Source organism: Myotis myotis, unplaced genomic scaffold, assembly GCF_014108235.1.
Source record: "Myotis myotis isolate mMyoMyo1 unplaced genomic scaffold, mMyoMyo1.p scaffold_m19_p_2, whole genome shotgun sequence".
Lineage (NCBI taxonomy): Eukaryota > Metazoa > Chordata > Mammalia > Chiroptera > Vespertilionidae > Myotis > Myotis myotis.
In genome coordinates, this window is record NW_023416324.1 from 171736179 (window position 1) to 171762813 (window position 26635).

At 45.0% G+C, this 26635-nt stretch overlaps 1 protein-coding gene across 8 annotated transcripts in view; it reads right to left on the reverse strand.

Moving 5' to 3' along the window:
* Nucleotides 1-880: 880 nt before the first annotated feature.
* The window catches only part of ST6GAL1 (ST6 beta-galactoside alpha-2,6-sialyltransferase 1), a 131755-nt gene continuing 106000 nt past the window's right edge, over nucleotides 881-26635 (reverse strand). For all 8 annotated transcript variants that reach the window (XM_036348642.1, XM_036348645.1, XM_036348638.1 and 5 more), the window contains 4 exons: nucleotides 22637-22734; nucleotides 7520-7618; nucleotides 5975-6149; nucleotides 881-3510 (listed from right to left, as the gene is read on the reverse strand). In XM_036348642.1, coding sequence (XP_036204535.1) covers nucleotides 3269-3510; nucleotides 5975-6149; nucleotides 7520-7618; nucleotides 22637-22734 — 614 coding nt within the window. In that variant the 3' untranslated portion in view covers nucleotides 881-3268. The remainder of the gene's footprint in view (nucleotides 3511-5974; nucleotides 6150-7519; nucleotides 7619-22636; nucleotides 22735-26635) is intronic.

A 26635-nucleotide genomic window follows, 5' to 3' on the forward strand; every position in this document is an offset into this window, starting at 1 on the left:
AGATGGAAGTGTCATCAGGGTTGGTTCCTGCTGACAGCTCTGAGGGCTCTGAGAGAGAATCTTCCACGTCTCTCTTCCCTAGTTTCTGGTGATTTGCTGGCAATCTTTGACTTGTAGGAGAGGTATTGTCAAACCAGTCTTAAAAAAATGCCTTGGAAAGATCTATGTAATTCCAGCCCCTGTGTGGGTTGGAATGTGTGGGTTTTATCATTTATCATTTCCTTCTTGATCTTTGAGATCAATCTTTGATTCGATCTCTGCCTTTGTCTCCACATGGCAATCTCTCTACATGCATGTCTATCCCCCAAATTTCTATAAGGACACCAGTCACATTGGATTAGGGGCTCACTCTACTCCAGCATGACTTCATTTTAACTAGTTACCTCTGCAATAATTCTACTCCCAAGTAAGTTCACATTCTGAGGCATAAGAGATTAGGACTTCAACATATGAATTGAAAGGTATATATGCAACCCATAGCAAAAGGCATGGAATTCCTTCTCCCCTTATTCCTGCTTCTCCTCAGGATCTTTATCCAAACATTTTGGTTATTCCCTTAGGATATCATTCCTTTAAGGGTTTTAGGCTCTTGGAAACCAAGGTAAGTACCGTCCTTTTATTTTGCTTTCACCCAAGGTCCTGCACAAACAACAGCTTAGTCATGTGAATCCAAGCAAAAGCAAAAGAAAGGTAAATCAATAAACCAGTCAGTATCTCACAGATGCTATCCTGACACATAAGTGACCATTCCTCTTCCTGGAGCACTGCAGAAGGGCTAGTGGGGGCGGATTTGGGGATTCGGGATTCCAGCCCTGTCCTCTTTGGAGATGAGAGGTGACAATCAGTTGTTCCCTTATCAAGTAAGAAGAGAAGGACAAACTTTAAAAAAAAAAAAACACATTTATTTAAAATTTTACATAAGCTTTGAATAATTCAAAATTAGCTTAGGCATTTTTCAGAAGATGCCTCAACTCCAAATCATGTCAACAGCTATTTGATTGGTGAAAGGATTAGAGGACCTCATGATTACTGTGGGAGACAGAACCCCTTAGAGACAGGGGAGTTCCAATTTTTAAATTATCTGTAACACATACTAAACATCTCACCAAATCAACAGTGTGTGCATTTTACCAGAATTTCTATGTAGAGCACAGAATCACACTTAAATTAATTTGATCCCTTATATTAATAATAACTAAAAGCTAGCATCTACCCAGTGTAGTCTCAGTATCCACGTCAACATCTATCTCCTGAGGATGGAATGACACGTTCCTTTGTACTCAGTGTTCAGGATTCAAAGGTTGCAATGAGTGAGTCAAATAAGAAAAGCAAGCCAAGAATTTATGGGTCCCGGGAGGCAGGCAAGACTAGTTCCACAGAAATTAGTGGCCCAAGTGCTTCTCCCGCCCATTCCCAAGCAGAATCAGGCTTGGGCTGGGCTGTAGGCAGAGAAGAGTAGGGACATGTTCTGCCCCTCCACTGCCTCGGATAGTCTCCTGATGGTTCGTTCCAAACAGGGTAGTTGTTGTTCCCCAATAGGACAGTTAATTCCCTAAGGCAGGACCCGATCTCTGGGCTCCTTCAAAGCAGGGTGCTGCCCAGGTGTGAGCACAGAGCAGGTCCTTAGTAAGGGAAGGAAGGAAACTGCCATGTACTGAGCACCTATTAGGTGCCAGGAACAGAGTCAGGGCAGGCGTTTCACGTGACCCTCACAACAGCACTGTGAAATAGGTTCATCACGCCCATTTTACAGATGTGGAAACAGAGGCTCAGACAGGAAAACTTGCCCAGGGTGGCATGGCTAGTAAATAGAAGACTGCCCCTGACCACTTGCTAGAGAGGCAGCAGGGGAGGCCATTTGATCACCTTGTGAAAATCAGTTATGGTCTCTAAGGTTCTGACCTCAGAGAGCAACTTTAAGTTCTCGGGAACCATATCCCCACTCCCTGAGAGACCTTTCACAGAAAGCCCATGAAGGTCAAAGACATCGAGGTCAGGATACTTTTAAAGGAGAAAATGCTTAGAAGTATTCTGGGAGGAGGAGGGCCACTTTAAAGGGAAAAAACAAGATGATAGATAGAGGGAGGTTTGGGGTCAGCATTAAAAAGGAAGAGGTGGATACAGTGTACAATACAAACCCAGCTAGTAGGATAGGCTCAGGGCAGGCCAAGCTGAGCCTAGAGAAATAAGGGTTTTGGCAATGTTCTTGTATCTTCCATGGGGCTGCACTTGTTGCCTCACACATGGATTGGGATTTTCCTCAAAAAAAATTTGAGCTTGAAAGTTCAGGCAGACCCTAGAGAATAAATATGGGTAATAAAGGCTGAAAGGAAAACATAACTCAAATGACTCAGACAAAATCTGCTTGACATGTTTCCCTTCTTTCTCTAAAACCCATTCTTTGGCCCCTGCTCTGTGAAGCCCTCTATGACCCACAGGCACAGTGTGTGCTCCTCCTCCTCAGGGTACATAGACAGACAGACAAACAGCAAGCCCATCTCTCTACAGGCCCCCAGGGCACTGAGCTCACTGCATCCTACTCATCTGTCTTTCCTACTGAACTGTGAGCAACTTGAGGATGGAGACCATACATTTCTGTAGCTCCATCTCCATATGGAAAGAAATGTGGGTTCATCAAGACCCTTTGCACATAGGCACCCAGGCCGAGGGACCAGCCAAACAGCCTGAATGATAGGACACTGCCTCTCCCAAGGACATGAACCTTGGGAGCAACTTCCTTCTGGAGGAACTGAGCATGTTTCCTACACCCTGTAGCACTTACTTGCCCCCTCCCCAACTCCCTTCCCCAGAGCCACCCTATAGACATCATCATAATTAGTGAGAATTTCTTTCAAACATGAAATCAATGTCTAAGTGCAGATTTCAAGCAACATAGAGTGCTGGTTTGTGAGAATAACATCATTCAGGTGGAGAAAACAGCCCCCAGTTTGGGCAACCCTGGTAGGAAAGGTAGGTCTTACATTTACTCTTGTGGAAGGAGGGGAGGGCTCTGTCAGGAAAGAGTGCTAGGTGTGTGTGCAGGGGGTTTTGGACTCACACACCGCTATGGCTATAGGGCAGGCTGGGCCTGGTTCCTCGCCCTTGGTTTCCTGAAGCTCCAGGGCCCTTGCTGACGGAAGGCCTAGAGTGCAAGGAGCAGGCAGGGGCTGTTCAGGAACATGGTCTTCTCAGGTCCAGGGTGGCCAAGAGACGGGCTATAAAATGCCCAATGGAGAAGGGTGAGGGCACTTGGCCAAGGAGCCCATGCTCAGCAGTGAATGCTACGGAAGCCAGGCAGTGTGGCTTTTCCAAGCAGGTAAATGTCCTCGTCCATGCCCTGGTTGAGGTACTTCACCATATTCTTCTCAAAGAGGAGCGGGTGGTAGGCACCCATCGTGCAGGCGCTGTCAAAGAACTTCTGGTAGTAGTGGCACACGTCAGTCTTGCGCTTGGATGGCAGGAACTCGTAAATATCCACCTGGTCACACAGCGTCATCATGATGATGATGCCTGCAGAGGGGAGCAAGAGGTTAAGTCCTGCCCAACAACCCACCCTGCTCCTCGGAGCTCTGCCCAGTGAGTCCACAGCTCATGACCCCAAATTTGGGGAGACATCTATCTGGATTTCCTAGTTATTCTTATGATTCCCAACATGAGTCCTTCTGGTAAGCCAATCTGGCATGCTGTTCCTTGCAGGTCACTGAGCCTGATTCACGTTTGTATCCCTAGCACGTAAGCCAGATCCGGTGCATGGCAGGTCCTCCCTAAACACCAGCAGATTGATGGACTGCATCCATCATCAATGCATGTATCTATGTAAATGAGCTATGTGAAGAGAGAGGACAAGGTGACTGAGAAGACAGTACCACCACAGGTACATAATACTTTCTAGCACTTTTATATCCCGAAGGAACCTCTTGGTGCTATTTGGGAGAAGGTGTTTCTTATGGTACTTGCAGGAAACAGTGTGAAGAGGGAAGACTTTTCTCCCTCAGCTGGGAGGAGGGACATATGGAAGTTGGAGCACCCCATGGTCTGTGTTGATGGGCTCTGCTCATTCATGTAAAGATTGGAGCTGAGGAGGTGGGACCACGTTGATGCTCTCAGGGAAGTGGTGCAGACACTGAGATGCTGCTACCACCCACACCTGTCCCCACCTGGATCAGTCATCTCGTGCAGGACATGTCCTTCAGGTTCTTCATCTGCCTCAACAGGGTTATCTACCTACCTCCTATCACACAGGTTATTATTGTTAGGATGCAATAAGATCATGGCTCTAAGACCCCTTTTGTCAACATAAATATAGGGAAACTTTATGATGGAACAGTTCCCACTAACAGCAAAACTATAAAAACTGCTGCAGCAACTTTGTTCCAAAAGAATCAGATATGGGGAAAGCCCTCTCTCTGCCTCTGGCTGCCCCTGGTCCAATGGGGGAGAAAAGATACATCTGCAACTAGGGATGTAGGCACAGCAGGAGTGCTAGAAATTATGAGATAGAGCACCTCCTATGAGAGAGGGCTCAAGTAAACTTCCCAGAGCACTGGTGTGGGAGATGGCAGGGACTATGGCCATGGGGGATGGGCAAGAGGGGAGGATTAGTGGTGGAGGGGACAGCATGGGAAAAGGCAGGGCAGTAGAGAAATATGTTCCCCATAATGCTTCCCCAACTATTCCTGCTCAAAGGGCTCCAAGATGAGCCCCAAAGGCACCCATTCAAAAGTTGAAGAGAAAGATATGAAGATGTGAAACCGGAAGAGCCTCCATCTATTTCTATAAGGAGTACCTCTCATATTAAACACCTATTTGTTCATTTACTCAGGGAACATTTTCCACAGGGCTGTCCTGTGCCAGACTCACAAAAGATGAGTCAACCATAGTCCCCACCCTGAGGGAGTTTGCAATCTAACAGGGGAGGTCACAGTCCTCGCCCTTGAGGGAGTTTACAGTTTTATAGGGGAAGTGGAAATGCAAATGAAACAATGGTGAATGGTTGGGGCCGTTGGTGGAAAGTAGCCCGCTCAAGGGCCCAGGGGAGGGAGCTTCCCTTCCCGTGCAAATACCAAGCCTAGAACCTTGTGGAAATTGCCCATGGTCCAGCTAAACTAAAAGTGAAAGGGAGGTAAGGCAGACATTCCCTGAAGGCCAAGAGAACTGAAGAAAGTCCCAGAAGAAAGTCTATAGCCAGCATTCAGAACCCCTCTCTACTCTGACCCCCAAGCCCACTCCACATCAGCTCCCACAGCTCCGTTCATGGCTCCCAAACGCAGTCAAACTTCACTGCTCATTCTCTCAGGGCCACAACTAGGGTGTTCACTAGCATGAACAATTTTTTAAATTCTAAATAAAGTATTATTGATTCTTCCCAGATTTCAATATGGCTCAGCATATTATTATTCATCCTGTCTTTATTTAAAATTTTGATGTTTCATTCATCATACAATTTCGCATTGTGATTTTTAAAAAATATTGTGTTAAGATACTATCTTGTTCCTGAATATTTTGGCACCTGTTTAAGTGGTATGGCTGATGTCAGTGTATCGCTCTCCTCAACAGAGCCCTGCCCTGTTCTCTCTGCGTTACCACATCCCTTCTTGTCTGTGCTTCACCACACCTCCACCTGACAAATCTGCCCCTCTCACAGGCCTGATGCAAAGCTACACCTCCACAAACCTCTTGGACTGTCCACCTAGATAGTGTCCTCTCTCCTGTGGCACCAGGGTGGTCGCTCCCCCCTCGCACAAATTGAATGCTACCTCAGGCACCTGACTGAACTCTCCCACTGAACATCCTAAAGAAAAGGGAGTCTATCTTATTAATCTCTGTAACTTAGCTGGAAACTGGCATAGTGTACAAATCCAGCAAAAACACAACAATTGTTTGGTGAATGAATGAATGAACGAACAAGACCCCAGGAGAAAGCTAATCTCCTCTATAAACAAACACGAGAGGTCTTTCCCAGACATGGACTCACCAAGCATCCCAGAGGACGGGGGATTTGGCTGAATCTCCTCTGGGGAGATTTCTTGAATGATGTCCCACAGCTCCCAGGGCATCTGGGGTCTGAGGATGTAAAAGGGCTGATCAGGATGCAGTTTACGATAGCTCTTGTAGTTATCAAAGAATCTGTAGTCGGGATTCTTGTACCACTGAAAAAGAAGGAAATGATTTGTTTCAAGGGGAGAAGTATGCCAGTGCTACTGCTGCCTCAGGCAGTCGTCCTCATCTGGGGACACAGGGGCGCGGGGAGGTGGGGGGGAAGGAGCAAGGCAGAATCCTGAGGCATGGCCCCTCCATTAGAGAAAATTTCAGACTTCCCTCCACATCACAGCTCTCAATGATAGCAGGGAGAGCCAGCATGTAGCTCACAGGGGATTTTGAGCATGGTGACCCTGGAACAGCTTCAGATTTAAAGATCATAGAATCTGGGAATGATATCAGTGCTGAAAGGGGCCCCTGGCACCATCGAATCCCACCCTCATTTTTATTTTTATGGGGGCAAAGATCAGTGCAAGACTGTGGAAACTGAGGAGTGAGGTATGAAAGATCACCAGAGCTTGTCAGCTACTGCTATGTCCAACTTGCAAATTCAGTGTCCCAAGAGCCATGTAATCTGTCCTTCCTAAAGCCATTCTCCTGTGGCCACTGCAGCCCACATCAGAGAGAGGCCAACTGCCACACATGACAGCGAGAGGGCCATTCTGGACAGGCCGAGTCCAGCAGGCCTGACACTCTCATCTTCTTCCCTTGAATGAGCTGATGTTACAGATCTGGCCCTTTGCCTAGGAAATCAAGTCCTGAAAGACGTGACTTTCCCTCTCCACATTCAGTTTCCTCATCTGTAAATGGAAAAAAACCACATTTCTGTCTACTTCCTCATGTTGTTATGAGAGTGAAATGAGGAGAATTCTGGAAATTGAAAATGTGGGACAAGGGTAGTGACATGATTTATAGGACTAACTAGAAGCCCAGTGCACGAAATTCGTGCACAGGTAGGGCCCCTAGGCCTGGCCGGTGATTAGGACTGATCTGTGGGGTGACTGGGGGGTGCAACCGAGTGGGCCACGCTGGCACCCGCCTTGGCTGGCCTAGGGCCTGCAGGCTGGGGGCAGCTCCCGCATTGAGTTTCTTCCCCTTGGTGGTCAGTGCGCATCATAGCGACTGGTCGTTCCACTGATCATTCTGCTGTTCAGTTGATTTGCATATTAGGGTTTTATTATATAGGATAGTAACCACTGTCTATTCCTGCTGATGCTCTTCAGGAATAATCTCACCACACAGATAGCAAAAGATCCACTGTTCCTCCTGCAACAAACCATCATTAGGAGAACAATAGAAGGCAATGTGGACCAGAGCATGGGGAGCACTGGTGCAGGACAGTAATATGTCTGAACTGCCATCCAGATGAAGTAGGGTAGCACAGCCAGTCCTCCCAGATGGCCCAGGTCAGCCAGGAGCTTGGGAAAAGCTATTGGCAAACAGGAGACTCAATCCCTGTTTCCGAGGGACACCCACTTACCTTGGGGATATCTGAATGGTAAATAGACGGGTCCCACACAATCAGGATTCCCTCGTTGTACAAACTGTCTGTGAGGAAGTTCTGTTCTGTGGTGACCAACTGCAGGAAGAAACAGACAAGCTGTCACCTGGACATGGACATGTAAATGTTTGATTTGTCTCACATCACAAGGACCACCTGAGACCTCCGAGCCCCACGGGGCTTCTAAGTTTTCGTGCAGCACTTAACTTCAGTGAGAAGAAGGCAAAGATTCCGAACTGTGTGGCCCTCAAAGGGCATTTTGTCATAATGAATCAGCCATAAAGCAGAGAGGGTTGTACTCAGACTTGGAAATTACTGGGTGAGGGTATGGTGAAAAAGGCTTATGGATAGTTCCCTGCAGTTATACTTCATAGGAGGGGCAAGGGGATGAGCTTTAAAGTCAGGATCTCATTTAATCAACATAGTCCCTAGAAATCCTTTTAATCACCTATAAAGTCCAGTACAGTGTCTACAGATTGTGAGGAGACAGACATAGCATCTCTCATGAGTCCCACACGGCCACTGATTCCTCCGTTGGAACGGAGGGCTGTGTCTGTGGCTGAGCACCAAATGAAGTCATCAGTCTGTGTGTAGGGGCCATGGTATATACAAAAACATGCACCTCTAAACATGAGAATCTCATCAGGCTGGTGAGATGCTCACACATAACCTGCTGGAGACCAGTCACAGCTCCTCTCCTCCCTCACATTCCCAGGCTTCCAGACTGGCCTGCAAATGATAGTTAAAGCCCACTGGGCAAAATGTGACTATCATAAGACTCCCCGACAACTGTGCTAGATAAATTTTAGAAAATGCATTTAGTTCCTTAAAAAAATAGTATGTATGCCCTTTGACTCAGTAATTTCACTTTTTTGGCATTTATCCTAAGAGAATCTAAATTCGGGGAGAAAATTACGCACAGAAATGTTAATTAAATTACATACCAACATAAGAAAAGTGTGGTGGCAAGTGAAAGATACCAGAGTTGGATATGAAAAGACCTGAGCTTGATTCTTGGCTCTGCCCTAACTTATCTGGTGACCAGGAGCAAGTGGTGTGATTTCCCTAGGCCTTCATACTCATCAGATGGGGTACAGAAGTAAATGAGAAAGAAAGAAATGGGGCCCCAAGGGTTTACAGTGAAATAAGTCAGGTCACTCCAAAACTGAGATATGAGATCAACTATCAGACATTCCCCTTAAAATGCATGTGGAAGATGATGTTGCTCAGGTAGAAACTGAGAGGAACACATCACAGAAATCAAGTAAAGAACTGACTGAAAATAAAAGCAAGAATCACAACAATAATCCCACCTGCCCTGGACCACTCACCATCACAAAGGCAGAGACCTAATCAACGTCACTGCAGTGACATTGATGAACAGCTATGGGAGGGCAGACGATCTGTGTACAACCCAAAGAACAGCAATTTGCCACAAGCTCCTTAGGTCATGAGGCTGCATCACCTCCATACCTCCCCCCCGGATGTAGGGAAGCCCTGGAAGCCTGAAGAATATAATCCTGTCCTCAGTATATCTTTCAGGCAAGAAATACGGGTGGTGGGTCCACCTTGGCCAGGGATTATGCAGTTGTACAGGGTGTCAGGGTGAGGGAGGCCACGAGGTGAGTGAGTGTTAAGGAATAAATAAGAACAGGCCAAGCCAGGGGAGTGTGACGATGAGAGGGAGGTTGTCCCATACAGAAGAAGCAATGCGTACAAATCTCCAGATGTGAGAATGCATGGCAGAGACTGCTAGGTGTCACCCAGTGCCCATTCTCTCTTCCTTCCTTGGTAACAAACACTTCTGATGGTTACCTCAAAACATGGCTAACTAAAATAAAGATTAGAAAATACTGAATGTAAACTGTAATTGGGGGGAGGGGGGTAAATTTAAAATAAATAAAAAGAATAGAAAAAATAAAAATAAAGGTTACCTGAAATAAAAATTCCCCAGCTTCCCTTAAAGCAAAAATTCTGGCCAGTGGTGTGTAAGCAAGTGTGACTTCCAGGAAGTGTCCTTAGAGGCAGGGTTATGTGCTTCCTTGTTCCTTCCTCCCCCTTGCTGGCTGAAAGTGGGTATGATGGCTGGAGCTGGAGCAGTCATGTTGGCCCATGAAGTAGAAGTCACATGGTAGGATAGCCGCACAAGATAGTAGGAGCCTGGGTTCCTGACACTTGGGACACCACACCAGCTCTAGAATGTCTACCTCTGGACTTCTTTTTTTCTTACATGAGAAAGAAATACATTTTTCTCTTATTAAGCTAGTGTTAAGTGGTAGGCCGAGTGTTCTTGTCACTTGCAGCCCAACCTAATTCTCAGCGAGGAGCTTGTTAGGGAGTTTCAGGCTACCCAGTTGTAGTTTGGATACACTGGGAGAGCTGGAAGGGACCAGAGACATTTAATTAAGCAGGGGTCATGCAAGGTAACTCAGAATTTCTTCTGTAGATTATGGCAACAATAAAGGCTTTCAAGTAGGACAGATCTAAATAGTCTAGTTTTCTGGAGTAGAGCTTTTAGAGAAAAGGAGACCAGACAGAAGCTGCTGCTATAGCCCAAGTAGAGAATAATGAAGAATAGTTACAACTGTCAGTTGTAAGTTGCAGACTAACTGGATGCTAAAAGTGAAGGAAAAGGGGGTGGAGGGGAGGGGTCAAAGGTGAGTCCTGAACTTCGAGTCATTTCCTAAAATGAGAACATAGAAAGAAAAGCAATTGCTATGTGCCTGTAGGGGGTTTGAAGTTCACAGATGAGACAACTGACCTAGAGTCCCACAGCTGAGGCCACAGGAAACGGGAATGAAATTCACATCTTCCAATTTAAGTGCTGTCCTCTCCATGGGGACATTGTACTCACAGCACAGGCATTCAGTGCTGCAGTCCAAAGGCAGAGCAGGCTTCCTGGCACATGAGGCTTAGCAAGACTGAGCTGGTGATAGCGAGCCCAGCGGGCAGCAGGCCTCCCTCCCATACATGTTTTCCAAGACAAAATTCTACAACTTCACTCCCTCCCACCAAACCTCCCCACCCCACCCCAAACAGCTGGCATCTTGAAAGCACAAGTTTTTTCTTGAGTTCTGCTTAGAGCACTGACACCAGGTGCTTTGTGGTACTCATGAGGATTAGAGATAACTGGGATTCTTTAAAATGTCCCCTCCTGCCTCAGCCCCTCTCCAACAATTTTCTTAGTATATAAAGCAGGAGGCCAGTGGCAGCAACTTCTGGCACCCTGAGACTTTCCCAGGATCTGAGGCTCCTCTGTCCTCAGAAATCTTAAAAGAAAAGCACAAAATTTCCTCTTTTACAATAAAGGATAACAGCAATGCTATGTGCCTGTAGGGGGTTTGAAGTTCAGACGAGACAACTGGCCTAGAGTCCAACAGGTGACAGGCCATCGGAAACAAGAATGGAACCCACATCTTCCAACTTTAAGCACCATCCTCTTTCCATGGGGACACTGTATTCACAGCACATATAACAAGAGACACCATTCAGTGATGCTTATTCCAAGCCAGATATTTTCATATATTATCTCAGTTCTAAAGTCAATTTTTAAAATGCCCATTTTTTAAAATATATTTTTATTGATTTCAGAGAGAGAGAGAGGAAGAGATAGAAACATCAATGATGAGAAAGAATCACTGATTAGCTGCCTCCTGCATGTCCCCTACTGGGGATCAAGCCTGCAACCCGGGCATGTGCTCTGTCCTGGAATCAATCTGTGACCTCCTGGTCCATGTGTCAATGCTTAAGCACTAAGCAACACCAGCTGGGCAGTATACCCATTTTTATAAACAAGGAAATACAGATACTAAGTAACTTGCCCAAGTCAGTTAGCAAGTTACTTAGGGGCGTCTGAATTAGAGCCCTTTTGGCTGGCACCAGAATCCACACTTCTAATCTACACAGTGCACTGCCTCATACAAGGAGGGTAGCATGCGACACCCATGGCTCTTGCAAGGAAATTGCAGAGAAAGCACATGACAAGGATTATGGACGTGTTATAAGAATTTTGCCTTTTGTTTGAGTTGTTGTTTGTCACAGCAGGAAGATCCTTGAGGGACTAGATCCAAATCCATTCTTTTCAGGCTAAACTGAGGTCCAGAGAGAAGAGAGACTGTCTGAGGCTTCAAGGTGAGTCTGAGGCAGAGCCAGGACCAGAGGTCAGCTCCTTCCAAAGTATTCTTTCTATTCCCATAAGGCTACCTTCACAAACCACAAGATATTCAAACAAGCCAGTGCACTATTAGGAACTGGGCCGCCTTCAGTTCTCACGGCACCCAAAGGGGAAATGAGCTACTTGAGCTACTTGGGGCTAATGAAAAAGTAACTCATGAAACTAAGATGAGGTGGAGATAAATGCTAGCTTTATCCAGGAGAAACAGAAAGTGGCAGGGGCTGGGATCTGGTAGACAGAAAAGGGAGAAGCCACAAGCCCCCCCCACTTCAATCTTAAATAGACATGGCTCTGAACTTACCACATTAATTCTGGCAGCCCTATGAGTGAGATTCAAAGAGTTGCATACAAAAAAAAAAAAATCCTCAGAAGTGCTCAGGGAATTGGGGGACTGCTTTGAGTCTAACCCAGGGGTGGGCAAACTTTTTGACTCGAGGCTCACAATGGGTTCTTAAACTGGACCGGAGGGCCGGAACAAAAGCATGGATGGAGTGTTTGTGTGAACTAATATAAATTCAAAGTAAACATCATTACATAAAAGGGTACGGTCTTTTTTTTTTTAGTTTTATTCATTTCAAACGGGCCGGATCCGGCCCGCGGGCCGTAGTTTGCCCACGGCTGGTCTAACCCACTCTGTGGTCTTCAGTCACTTCTCATCTCCAGACCTCAGATGCCTCATTTATAGGACACTACCATCCTCTAGGTCAGCTGTCACCAACCTTTTGGACCTCATGGACCACCAGTGGTCCGCAGATCACCGGTTGGCGACCGCTGCTCTAGGGTCCTTCCCAGGTGACCAGCAGTGCCCAGAGCACATCTCACTCTGTCACTTTTTCAAGTGCAGCAGAAGGGACTTGGGAAAGAATAAAGCTCCTCTCAAATGCGCCTGTACTCACCCACATGCAGAGTCTGGCCTGAGTTCAGGGATCCTTGGGGACCTCTGGATGAGGAGAGAAAGTCATTGCCAGAGAAACAGGTCTCCAAAGAACACCTGCCAGGAAAAGGCTACCACAGGGAGATGGAGTGTTGTTGTTTTAGCAACCTGTTTAAAGTGACTTTTCCAGTCATAAAGTAATAAATACCGCCTGCAGAAATTTAGAAAATACAATATACACACGTATCTATGTACATATAAAGGAAAATGATAACCAGCCATAATTGCATTCTTCAGATCTTACCACTGCGACTATCTTGGTTTTTTCTGTTTTTGACTGATTTGTGTCCCCTGCCCCTCAAATTCTTATGCTAAAGCCCTAATCCCCATGTGACTATATTGAAGATAGGGTCCTCAGTGAGGTAATTAGGGTTAAATGAGCTCATAAGGATGAGGCCCAAACTGATTAAACTGATGTCCTTTTAAGAAAAGGAAGAGACACCCATGCACACAGAGGAAAGGCCATGGAAGACACTGAGAAAAGGCAGTCATCTACAAGGCAGAAACAGATCTCGACTTTGACGGCACCTCAATCTTGTACCTCTGGTCCCCAGAACTGTGAAAAAATAAATCTCTGTTGTTTATAGTAGTATTTTGCTACAGCAGCCTTAAGAAACTAACATGCTCTCTGGGCATGCGTGCATGCATAGACATTGATATATCCTAACTACAGAATCTAGACTTAGTGGTTATATTACTCAGACAACAGTCCAGGTCAATGTCTCTTCTTTGATTCTTCACATTTCCTAGCCCCAAGCAGGCATGAAAAGAAAGCTCTAAGATGTTATATAACTATCCAAGATCACAAAGCTAGGTAGGGATGGAGCTAGGATGTCCACCAAGGTCTGTCTGATCTTTTATGACCATGAGAGGCAGCTTTGATTACAAAATGGTAAGTGGGGAGGAACCAAGATGGCAGCATAGGTAAACGCCTATACTTGCTGCCTCCCATAACCACATCAAAAATTAAGACTAAAATACAGAACAACTATCATCCAGAACTGCAGGAAAGCTAGCTGAGTGGAAGTACTACTACTAGAGAGGTAAAGAAGAAAGCACATTGGGACTGGTAGGAGGTGCGGAGGCGTGGAACAGGCTGGTCCGGCACACGGGAGTGCCGCGTTTTTAATCAGGAGGGAGATCACCTCTTTGAAGGCCACCTGGAGGAACAAGGAGTCCCAGTCACACCAGGGTTCCAGAGCTGGGGAAAGAAGTCCCTATGGGCAGTAAGAACTATGGGCTCTAAAAACGAGTGTGGATTGGGGCTGAGTGACACACAGGCTGCTATGAGACCCAACTGCTCCTCTTAAAAGAACTGAATTTACAAGCTCCTGCTTGCTCTGAACTCCAGTGTCGGGCTCTGGGGGACCCAGACAGATACAGGGAGAAACTGGACTATCTGGCATCAGGGTAGGACTGCAGGGGTGGCTTTCTTCCAGATGGAAGTGCTCGCAGCAGTCATTGTTCCCATACTGGGAACTCCCTGGTGCAGGGCTGACTGGCAGACATTTCTGTTCACTCTACCCTGGAGATTCCCTGAGACACTGCCCCACCCAAGCTGTGCACAGTGGCTTTTGCATATGAATGGCATGTTCTTTCTCAGCCTACAACATGTCAAACAAGCTGCAGCTGGGTCAGGGAGCCCCAAAGCTATCAATAAAGGGCCCAAGGCTGGCACCAGCACCAGCTTGCCTTGTTTCACAGCTGGGCCCCATCTGGGCACTTCCAAACCCAATACAAAGAGGAGGAATCTGCAGATATCTCTGTAGCTCCTGCTGGGTGGCCCCAGGCAGTGGCTGACTTTCCACCTCCTGGGAGATTCAAGAGCCAGTGTACCCAGTGGTCAGTGTGAAACCATACCAGATTACAACTCCTCAGATCCATAAGTGACACACTCAAGGGGCAGACTCAGTGAGCACCAAAGCCCCACTGCAGCAAGTCCTGCCCCATAAGGGTGTCTCCTGCACAGCAGCTCTCCCACTGAAGTCACAGCTGGTCTCTATAGCCAATTGGCCTGGAGCCAATTCCTCCCAGTGATACCAACAGCAATCAAGGCTCATCTACAACAAGACTGTGCACACAGCCCACAAAGGGGTGCACCAAGAGGGTCCACCTCAGGTGAGTGGGGAGGCTGAGCCACTGGGCCCTATAGGACACCTAATACACAAGGCCACTCTATCAACTCAAGCTACCCAATACACAGAAACAAAAAAAAGGAAACAAACACAGGGAAGCAGCCAGAATGTGAAGACAAAGAAACATGTCACAAATGGAAGAAATGGAAGAAAGCAAACTACTAGATATAGAGTTCAAAACCACAGTTATAAGGTTACTCAAGAATCTTCTAGAAACCTCCGAGGAACTTAGTGAAACCTTCAAGGATCTTAGTGAGAATGCCAAAAAAATGGAAAAGGATCAGTCAGAAATTGAGCATACACTAACTGAAATAAAGAATAATATACAGGGATTCAACAGTAGACTAGAGGATCCCAAGAATCAAGTTGATGATTTGAAATATGAGGGAGCAAAAAACACCCACCCAGAAGAGCAAAAAGAAAAAAGAATCCAAAAATATAAAGATAGTGTAAGGAGCCTTTGGGACAACTTCAAGGGTACCACCATCTGAATTATGGTGGTGTCAGAAGAAGAGAGAGAGCAAGATATTGAAAACCTATTTGAAGAAATAATGACAGAAAACTTCCCCTACCTGGTGAAAGAAATAGACGTACAAGTCCAGGAAGCACAGAGAACCCCAAATAAGAGGAATTCAAAGAGGACCACACCAAGACACATCTTAATTAAAATGCCAAGAGCAAAAGACAAAGAGAGAATCTTAAAAGCAGCAAGAGAAAAACAGTTACCTACAAGGGATTACCCATATGACTTTTAGCTGATTTCTCAACAGAAACTATGCAGGCCAGAAGGGAGTGGCAAGAAATATTTAAAGTGATGAATAGCAAGAACCTTCAACCAAGAATACTCTACCCAGCAAAGCTATCATGTAGAATTGAAGGTCAGATAAAGAGCTTCACAGACAAGAAAAAGCTAAAGGAGTTCATAACCACCAAACCAGTATTATATGAAATGCTGAAGGGTATTCTTTAAGAGGAAGAAGAAGAAAAAGATAAAAAATTATGAACAACAAAGTGACAACAAATACAGATCTATCAACAAGTGAATCTAAAAATCAAATGAATAAAAAAAAATCTGATGAACAGAATAAATTGGTGAATGGAATAGAATCAGGGGCATGGAAATGGAACAGAATGACAATTCTCAGAGGAAAAGGGGTATGGGGGGTGTGCAGGAAGAGATTAGACAAAGATCTTATATGCATGTATGCAGTACCTATGGACACAGACAATAGGGTGGCAAGGCCTGAAGTGGTAACTGGGTGGTGGGGAGCTATGGGGGGAAAAAAGAGGGACATCTGTAATAATCTCAACAATAAAGATTTAAATACATCAAAAAAAATGATAAGTGATGAGAAAACAAAATGTGTGTTCTGGCTGCCAGATTTGCAAATTTGCCAGAGTTGCAAAGTGAGTCAGTGCTATAGGAAGATTAAAAAAAAGGTGGTCAGGCTTTGAGCCTTAAAGGAATGCCTGACGTGGTAAACTGGACCTGGACAAGAGGTGCTCTAACAGGGAGAAGGGCACCACAAATTGAAAGCCCCCACAAACTTCAAATCAGAGGGGCCTGTAATACTACCCTGCATCACAGGAAGTCATCAAAAGCAGCTATAAAGTATTAGAGGAAGTAAATGTTGGAAAGTACTTAATGGCCAACCAAAAGAAATTGATAGAATAAACTATGAAACTTATCCACAAAGAAGTACTATTCAGCTATATTTAAGAATGAGAAAGATTTCTATGAACTGATAGGATTTCCAGAATATATTGGGAAAAAGCAGAATGTAAAGAATAGAATCCACTATATTTTGTGTAAGAAACAAGAGGAATTAAATATATATATATATATATATATATATATATATATATATATACCTCAAATTGTCTTTACAAATAGAAACACAAAAGAATAAATCAGAAAACAATAAAGTTGTTTTCTACCTACAAAGTGGTGGTGGTACAGGGTGGAAGGAATTTGGGAGGGGGTGACCCTTCTCTGAATATACCTTTTAGAATAGTTTTGAATTTTGGAAGCATGTTATATTCTGCATATATTAAGACAAATGAAAAGAAAAATCTAAAACTGAAACAAAATGAATACAATTGAATTTCAAATGAATTCAATAATTTTGTGAAGAGAAACAGAAGGACTTACCCAGGTAACTTAGGTGCATATAATTTGACCTCAGTCTTGGACAAGATGTGAGACCTCCAAACAAATCCTTAACTCTCTTTAGCAGGTATGTTTTATGTAGAGATGTGTGAAGCAATTTGCAAACCATTTTAGATGTATTATAGATATGAGCAAATAAATAAATGTGCTGAGGTTGTTAGAAGCACGATTCTCACTGTGAAAGGAGGGGCTCTCAGACAGTGACAGTATTTAATATGTAGCAACAGAAAGTGAAACTACAGAAGCAATCCCATTTACCATTGCACCAAAAAAATTAAAATACCTAGGAATAAACTTAACTAAGGAGGTAAAAGACTTATATGCCAAAAACTACAGGACACTGAAAAAAGAGATAGAGGAAGACATAAACAGATGGAAGAATATACCGTGTTCATGGATTGGTAGAATCAACATCATCAAAATGTCCATACTACCCAAAGCAATTTATAGATTCAATGCAATCCCCATTAAATTACCAACGGCATATTTCACAAATCTAGAACGAACGTTCCAAAAATTCATCTGGAATAAAAAAAGACCCCGAATAGCTGCAGCAATCCTGAGAAAGAACAAAGTAGGTGGGATCTCAATACCAGATATCAAACTGTATTACAAAGCCACTGTTCTTAAAACAGCTTGGTACTGGCACAAGAACAGACATATAGATCAATGGAATAGAATAGAGACCCCAGAAAGCGACCCAAACCACTATGCCCAATTAATATTCGACAAAGGAGGCAAGAGCATACAATGGAGTCAAGACAGTCTCTTCAATAAATGGTGTTGGGAAAATTGGACAGATACATGCAAAAAGATGAAACCAGACCACCAACTCACACCATACACAAAAATAAACTCAAAATGGATAAAAGACTTAAACGTAAGACGGGAAACCATAAAAATACTAGAGGAATCCACAGGCAGCGAAATCGCAAACATATGCCGAAGGAATTTCTTCTCTGATAATGCTCCTAGGGCAATGGAAACTAAAGAGAAAATAAACAAATGGGACTACATCAAAATAAAAAGCTTTTGCACAGCAAAGGAAACCATCAACAAAACAACAAGAAGACCCACTACATGGGAGAACATATTTGCCAATGATACCACCGATAAGGGTTTAATTTCCAACATTTACAGGGATCTCATGAAACTTAACAAAAGGAAGATAAACAATCCAATAAAAAAATGGGCAACGGACCTAGATAGACACTTTTCGAAAGAGGACATACAGAAGGCCGAAAGACATATGAAAACATGCTCAAAGTCACTAATTATAAGAGAGATGCAAATCAAAACGACAATGCGTTATCATCTCACACCTGTCAGAATGGCCATCATCAACAAATCAACAAACAACAAGTGTTGGAGAGGATGTGGAGAAAAAGGAACCCTTCTGCACTGCTGGTGGGAATGCAGACTGGTGCAGCCACTGTGGAGAACAGTATGGAGCTACCTCAAAAAACTAAAAATGGAACTCCCATTTGACCCAGTGATCCCACTACTAGGAATATATCCCAAGAAACCAGAAACACCAATCAGAAAGGATATATGCACCCCTATGTTCATAGCAGCACAATTCACCATAGCTAAGATTTGGAAACAGCCTAAGTGCACATCAGCAGATGAGTCGATTAAAACAATGTGGTACATCTACAAAATGGAATACCATGCTGCGGTATAAAAAAAAAAAAAAAAAAAGGAATTCTTACCATTTGCAACAGCATGGATGGAACTGGAGAGCATTATGCTAAGCGAAATAAGCCAGTCAGAGAAAGATAAATACCACATGATCTCACTCATTTGTGGATTATAGAGAACAACATAGACTGATGAAAAGGGACAGACCCAAAGACTGAGAAACAGCAATCAGGCTATCAATCCCCAGAAGGAAAGTAGGGGAGGGCGGGGGTAAGGGGAAGAGATCAACCGATGGACTTATATACATGTATATAAGCCAAACCAATGGACATGGACAACAGGGGGATGGGAGCATGAGTGTGTGGGGCCGGGGGGGGGGGGGGCGGTTGGGGTTAATGGGGGGGATGAGGACACATTTGTAATACCTTAACTAATAATAAAAAAGAAAAAGAAAAAAAAAAGTAGCAACAGCTATTATCTCAAGAAAAGCCCCATTAAGTGATCTGTGAATGTCTGTTTAAAGTCCAGTCAGCACACACTATGGCCACACACAGGACCTAGGTTTTCTCTCTCCAACCTAAGGAAGCCACTGGGCCTTCTTGTCCCATGGAGCTGCTGGGCACAACAAGGGCTAAACTGAGTCTCAAGAAACATTCTTACACTTAAAGTCAGAATCTATTTTATTTAAAGATGCATGTTGAGCTATATATGGTTTTCCTGTTGACTCTCCTAATGATGCCTGGCACATGCACGCCTGAATAGATCTGCTGAAACTTCACAGCATGAGCCCCTTCTCTATAAAAAGCTATCTTCTCAATAAGAAAACCACCTTTTGTTTTCCGTTGCCCAGACTCAGCCCAGGTGCACAAAAAGCTGCCCTGTGCCATGAGGGAGGTGGGAGCTGCTGTCAGGAGGAACTCCCCAGCGTAGGGAGAGAATGAGCTGCTCCCAGGCAGCATTTATGAAAGCAATAGCTATTCCCCCAGTGACTTCTGGGTGCCAGCTGCCCTCTGTGTGGGACTCACTTTGCTCAGTCATAGAAACAGACACAAAATAGCAGGGGGTAGCCAACCAGGACAAAAGGTAGAGAAGGCAGACAATGAGGAAGGACAATGAAAGAAAGATGTCAGCCACAGATCAGTATCACAGGAAGCACTATCATGGAGCTGCCTGGGACAAAAGTGTTCAAGGAATAGCCAGAGGTGTAGGCCTCCTATGGAAGGAGAGGAAGGAGGGTGGGTGTGCCTGAAGAGGACTGGGAAAGGCTTTCTTGAGTGTGGTCACCTCCTCTCAGCCCTGGCAGAGGGGACACAGCGATCTGGAGGTGTAGGGAAAGAATGCCGTGCTCAGTGAAAGATGATGCATTGTCTACAGAACACCCTTCTCTTCATCAAGAGTCTGACTCTCTGGAAGCTGTTCTACAACTCTGTAAACTGCAGTTAACCAGAGACGTGCTCACTCAACCTTGCCCAGTAGTTTCGACTGACTGCCCCCCTCCTCCTTCCCATCTCACAGAAAAAAGTTTCATTCCTTTGTCCTATTTTTACTTTTCCTCTGAATTGGTTAGAACATCTGCCTGGTTTTCTCATATGAATAAAATAGGCTGCTTAACCTATGTTCATTTTTATATCTATACTAGTGGCCTGGTGCACGAAATTCATGCACGAAGTGGGGGTTCCCTCAGCCCAGCCTGCACCCTCTCCAATGGGGTACCCCTTGGGGGACATCCCTCTCAGAATCTGGGACCACTGACTCCCAACCGCTGTCAGTGGTCCCAGACTGTGGGACCTGCCTGATCACCCCTAACTGCCCTCCCTGCTGGCCTGAACTCACCCTAACTGCTCTCACCTGCTGGCCTGATCACTCCTAATTGCCTCTGTCTGCCAGCCTGATCTCACCCACAACTGCTCCCCCTCTCGGCCTGGTCTCACCCCCAACTGCCTCTGACTGCCTGATCACACCCAACTGCCCTCCCCTGCCGGCCTGATCTCACCCCCAACTGCCCTCCCCTGCCAGCCTGATCTGCCCCCAACTGTCCTCCCCTGCCAGCCTGATCTTGCCCCCAACTGCCCTCCCCTGCTAGCCTGGTTGCCCCCAACTGCCCTCCCCTGCTGACCTGATCTCGCCCCAATGGCCCTATCCTGCTGGCCTGGTCTTGTCCCCAACTGCCCTCCCCTCCTGCCTGATTGCCCCTAACTGCCTCTGCCTCAGTCCCCACTACTATGGCTTTGTATGGAAGGAAGTCAGATGTCTGGAATATGGTCGGTCGACCCAGTCTAATTAGCATATTACCCTTTTATTAGTATAGATGAGAGTCATGATCTTACTTTTTTCTTAAAAATTATTCTTTTAGCAGAAGTCTTATCTCCCTTCTTGTGGGTACCTCCCAAATGGTCCTAAGCCTGGAGATCATTTCTGCCAGGAGACAAGAGGCCCATTTGCCTGGGAGGTGGGAAGGCACAGTGATTTCCCAACAGACACAGGCGAGCTTCACACCATTTTCGGAGCACTTGCTGCTGCACACCAGCCTCTGAGTGAAATGCTCCATGTTTATTAACTTCATTTGCTCCTACAAAGACCCTGCATGGTAACATCTCTTTTTCTCCTTTTCAAATAGGGGAACTGAGGCTCAGAAAGATAAGGCAATTTGCTGCCGTCTCTCATCTAGAAAGTGCTAAAGGAGGAATTTGATCAAAGTCTGTCTCTTACTTCCCAGGAAGCCTTACCTTGGCTTTAAATAAAGTTTCAGAATCTTTTTAGGATGGAGATTTAGTTCCTCACTGAACACCATGGAGAGATGCACAAGAAGCAGGCCGCATCCCCAATCCAAGAGAATTTTCAGAGCTCCTCCACGCTCCCTCTCTTTATTGCTGCTGCCTACTAATCACACTACCCCTAATCAAACAGAGCTTGATTTCTCTCTGAATGCATGCTCTCTATCTTCAGTGTAGCCAGCATGGCTGGGAAATTCTACTCCATTCTACTGGTTTACTCCTCCTTCCACTCTCCCCAAAGACAATTTCAAAGCCTTCTAGGCTTAAGCCTCCTCTACTGAAACCTCTGTCCCCCTCAGTCTCCCTTCTACATGGCCTTGCATCTTAGTTTGCAGAGAAAACAGAAGCCCTTTCATGCTTCCATTACAAGCTGCCCACCCATTCTTCTTCTTTCTGACTCCCTCCTGCTGGGGTTAATCCGGGGCTGGGCTTTAGATCAACCCTCTCTACCCCTTCACTTTCTTCTCTCCTCTTTTTAGTATAATCAGTTTCTCACTCTACTGAGTAGTTTCTCCTTATTGAGTTAATTTTTTTTATTGTGGTAAAATATACATAAAATGTAGTCACACTGTTGTTCAACCAGCACCACCAGCCATCTCCAAAAAATTTTCATCTTTCCATATTGAAACTTTGTGCCCATTAAACAATAATTCCTCCCTCCCCCCAAGCCCTGGAAACCACCATCCTACTTTCTGTCTCTATGAATAGACTACTCCAGGTACTTCTTATAAGTTGAATCATACAATATTTGTCCTTTTGTGACTATCTTCCCATTGACTGTTAAGCATATCCAATTCTCTCCAATCTAAAAAATTAAAATAAAATCTGGTTCTGGGTCCATCAACTCTCCACAGTGATTGCCCTATTTCTCTGCCTCTCAGAGACAAATGGCCTTCCCTACGCTGTTGCCTCTCCTTGAAAAGTTCTTGAACCATCCTTCTTGTCTTCTTCTCTTCCTCCTCACTTTTCCTGACTTCCTTGACTAGGGAAAATTTATCTCTTATGGACTCTGCTAGCATCTTGACCCTCTTCTTTATGGTTCTCAATTACAACTTTAAATTTCTTTGTATGACTATTTGATTGTATCAGTTAGTACATGAAAACAAGTCCAAGTCTGTTTTGCTCACCATTCTATCCTCCATACCCATCTCACACATAAATATTAGAGTAGCTAACATTTACTGACATATATGCCAGATACTTCTTGGTTGGCATGGATTGTCTCACTTATTCTTCAAAACAACCCTACCTGCATGAAGAAATTTTACCTGAGAGTTCATCAGGCGAATGGTGGTTTTCATGCCCACATCCTGTTGAAAGTTGGCTGTAGGTGCCCCATTAAACCTCAGGACTGCATCATGATCATCTATAAACCAAGGAAACAAGAAGTGATGAGTACCAGAAATATGCAGAAAGAGAAAAGTTGTGGGGGAGTGAGAATAATACTTCCCAATCTTTATCCCATTGTGGTACACAGGAAGAAGTTATCATTTTCATATGGTGCAATTGGGTAAAGTTCATAGATAGAGATGACTACCTGTCTGCCTGGTCACTACAAGAGCTAAAGAAGTCCACATCATGGCATTCCTGAAAACGATTCAATAATACCAGTATGTTTAGGCACAGTAGAAAAGTGAACAGGTCCAGTGGAATCACTATTCTAGTTACCACAGGAGCAAAACCAAATACTCTTTTGGCATTGCCACTTCTATCACTGTCAGACAAATGAAGACACATCATAAGCTCAGTCTAACCTACAAGTGCAAAGCACCCCATAGCACTCTTAAAAGCTTGCAGTGCCCAGCAAATAGGAAGGATTCACTGTGGCATTCAAGACTACATCTAAGTGTTCCATTTAGGAATCTGAAAAGTCACAAACAACCCAGGAAAAGTCACAACCTGGTGGTGGCAGAGAAGGGACAGAAGAGCTAAATTAAACCCCATTTTTTCTTTTTTTCTTAAAAAAAAAAAAGCTCTTTTTAAGAAACAATGTCCTAAATCTAGCCAAGATCAAACAGACCATCTTAAAAAAATCTACTCATTCCCTGGCTCTCATCCATGCAGCTGTTAAAGCAGAGTTTGCAAGACTTGGAGAAGTTGACTGGCATTGACCAATTCCATGGGAGAGAGAACTAATGACTTTTAAGACTCATCCCAACCCTAAGCCTCTGTGATCCTATGAGAGTTCATCCCAACTGTACTTGATCAAGCAAGTTTGGGTTCACCACTAAAATCTGCACAGATTTGGAGGTCAACCCAATCCTCCATGGTTCTATTTCTCTGCATGTGGGTTTATTTTGGGTGTTTATCTACAAAGGTGACATCAGGAGGGAGTAGATGTGGGCATGTAACTCAAAACAAGATGATCTGAAAGGAGACTACCCACAGAATTAAGGGATGAAAGCTTCCTCCTTTATTTCAGTTCTAACATTCTTGCAAAAACCTCAGGAATCTAGACCTCTCTTTCACAACAACCCTATTATCCATCCTTGGACAAAATCTTACCAAAAGCACTTGAAAGTTGCATGACAGGTGCATAGTCCAAACTTTCTTTATCAGCTTACAGAGCAGGCACACTGAACTACAAACAGAACAGGAGGTACATCTTTACAAAACTGTCAGCAGTTTTGTCAGAATCAATCCCTGGTTTCACAGGTGACTAGTAGTAATCACATCAGAAATGCAGATCCAACAGAAACTTCACTTAGTGAACTTTCCTGTTTCACAGGTGATAAATGAGTAAGTTGAGGGTCCCATTGGGAAAGAATTACTCAAATTATTCAATCAAGTGTTGAATAAAAGGACTATTTACAAAGTTGTAGGTAGCGTTTAAGGAAATCGGCAAGGAATGGAGCAATACCCGAGGGTTGGCAACAGCAGGAAACCATTACTAACCCTACAGCTAATGTGGCAAGAGAAGCAGCAGGCCACCTGTTGGGAACTGTGGGCTTTAAAATACAACTACTGTTAATGTCCTGCCAGCAAGAACGGAATCAATACCCCAACCTCTCTTTCCTTCTTCCTGCTGATTTCTAGACTCTGAAGGGGAAAGAGGAAGAGCAGGACTCAGAGACAGCGAGGGCTGTTTGAAAAGGGCTGAGGCTACCAGTCAAGGGGAAGAAGCAGCCTGTGGTTACTCTACCTCAAGAGACTGTGGGAGAGAGATAGCCTGGCCTCACCTCCCTTCTTCTCAGTTTCATACCAGCACCTCTATTGTCCAGCCCCCAATAAAAATTAGAGTGTGAGGAAGCCAGTTGACACAGTGCCAAATTTTAACTTTCCAGGCCACAGGGTCAGACACAAAGAGTAGAGTGGATTTAGAAGGGCAAAAGGAGCACAGGAGGCTGAGAATAGGTCCTTGGTGCCCACCATAACAAAGGGGAATTTTGTGTTCCTTCAATAAATACATAGTCCTAGGTGCTGAAGACAGTGGTTGTGAGCAAGAAAGATAAAGTCCTTGCCTGCAGAGATCTTGTGATCTACTGCAAGGAGAAAAACAGCAAAGAAGCACAACAACCAGTACTCAAGATAATTACTGATTGTAATTAATACTATGACACAAATAAACTGAGCTGTGTAACAGAGACCCTTTGAAATCTTCTTCAGATAGGGTGATGTTTCAGGGAATGCCTCTAGCTGAGACCCAAAGTCTGGCTGGGCCTGAGAAGAGCACGGGGAAGTACATTTTGACCAGATGACACAGCAGTATGAAGACCCAAAGAGAGCAAGGACTTGGCTGGTGACCATTTTATGCAGAGAACATAACTGACTATAAGATTTAACAGAATCAGCTCATTAATAAATTCACAAATACATGAACATTTACTGCCTTCAGATATAGTAACTCCAAATAGATGGAAACTGTGGTAAAAAGAAATTTTATCACAATTTGGACCAAACATCTTTTATATTTTCAAATTAGCTTAATGAATTATATAACTACTAGAGGCCCAGCCCATGATATTGCATGGCCCCGCCAGGCTCAGCTGCAGCCATGTTTGCAGCAGCAATCACAGCCACGATCACAGCTGCGCCCACCCACCCGCCACACTCGCAGCCGTGCTTGCAGCTGTACTCACAGCTGTGCCTGTCTCGCCACGCCTGCCCGCCCACCACTCTGCCGCACTTGCACCCTGCCCACCCGCCCACCACCTCACCGCATCCACCCTCCCGCCGCCCCCCTGCCCGCCGGCTGCCAGCCTTGTTGTGATTGGAGCCTGTGGTTCACGGAGGAGGGCCCGAGAGGTGCTCCATGCACCTCATGGTGACCAGTCATTTGGTCGTTTTGGTCGTGACACCTCTTGGCCTTTTATTATTATGACTAGAGGCCCAGTGCACGGATTCATGCACTGGTGGAGTCCCTTGGCCTGGCCTGCACCCTCTCGCAATCCAGGACCCCTCGGGGGATGTTGGAGGCCTGGTGAACAGATTCAGCCTGATCCCCGCAGGCCAGGTCAAGGGACCCCACCAGTGTATGAATCCATGCACTCGGCCAGTTTTGGCCTGATTCCTTCAGGCCACACGGAGAGATGCTACCAGTTTGGAATCAGTGCACCAGGTCCCTAGTATGCATAAAAGATTTTTGGTTAATCTCTTCCTGCTCTCCCCCTCCCCCTTCCCTCTGAGATTCATCAGTCTGTTCCATGTTTCCGTGCCTGTGCGTTGAGCGTCTGCCCTGATGATCAGTGCACGTCATAGCTACTGGTCAAATGGTCAAACGGTCGCTTAGGTTTTTATGCATGGAGATAGATTTGTGGAAGACCACATTCAGACTCTGGTTATGGAAATTAGATATGTAGATCACAGTGGCCAGCTATGGCCCATCGGCCAAATATGACCAGACCTCTGTTTCTGTAAAGTTTTACTGGAACCCAGTCAAGCTCATTCATTTACTACTGCCTATGGCTGCTTTTGCATTACAACAGCAGAGGTGAGTAGTTGTGAAAAATACTGTATGTTTTCAAAACTAAAAATAGTTCATCTCTGGTCATGTATGGAAAACATTTTCTGAGCCCTGACATAAACAATCATGTTCTCTGAGCTCCTCAGTCTAAGGGCTCACTTTGCCAAAGAACTCATCTGCCAAAATTCCATACCCCTCTGCCTTCCATTGCATGGTCCACTCCTGGTTTTCCTCCAGTTCTTCTCACTGGCCTTTTGTGGTGTTTTTCACAAGGGGGGGGGGCGGTATTGGGGGGCGGGATATGGAATGGGAGGGGATGGCCTGGTCCTATTCTTGCCCTGTCCTTTATATGTAAACTATTTCC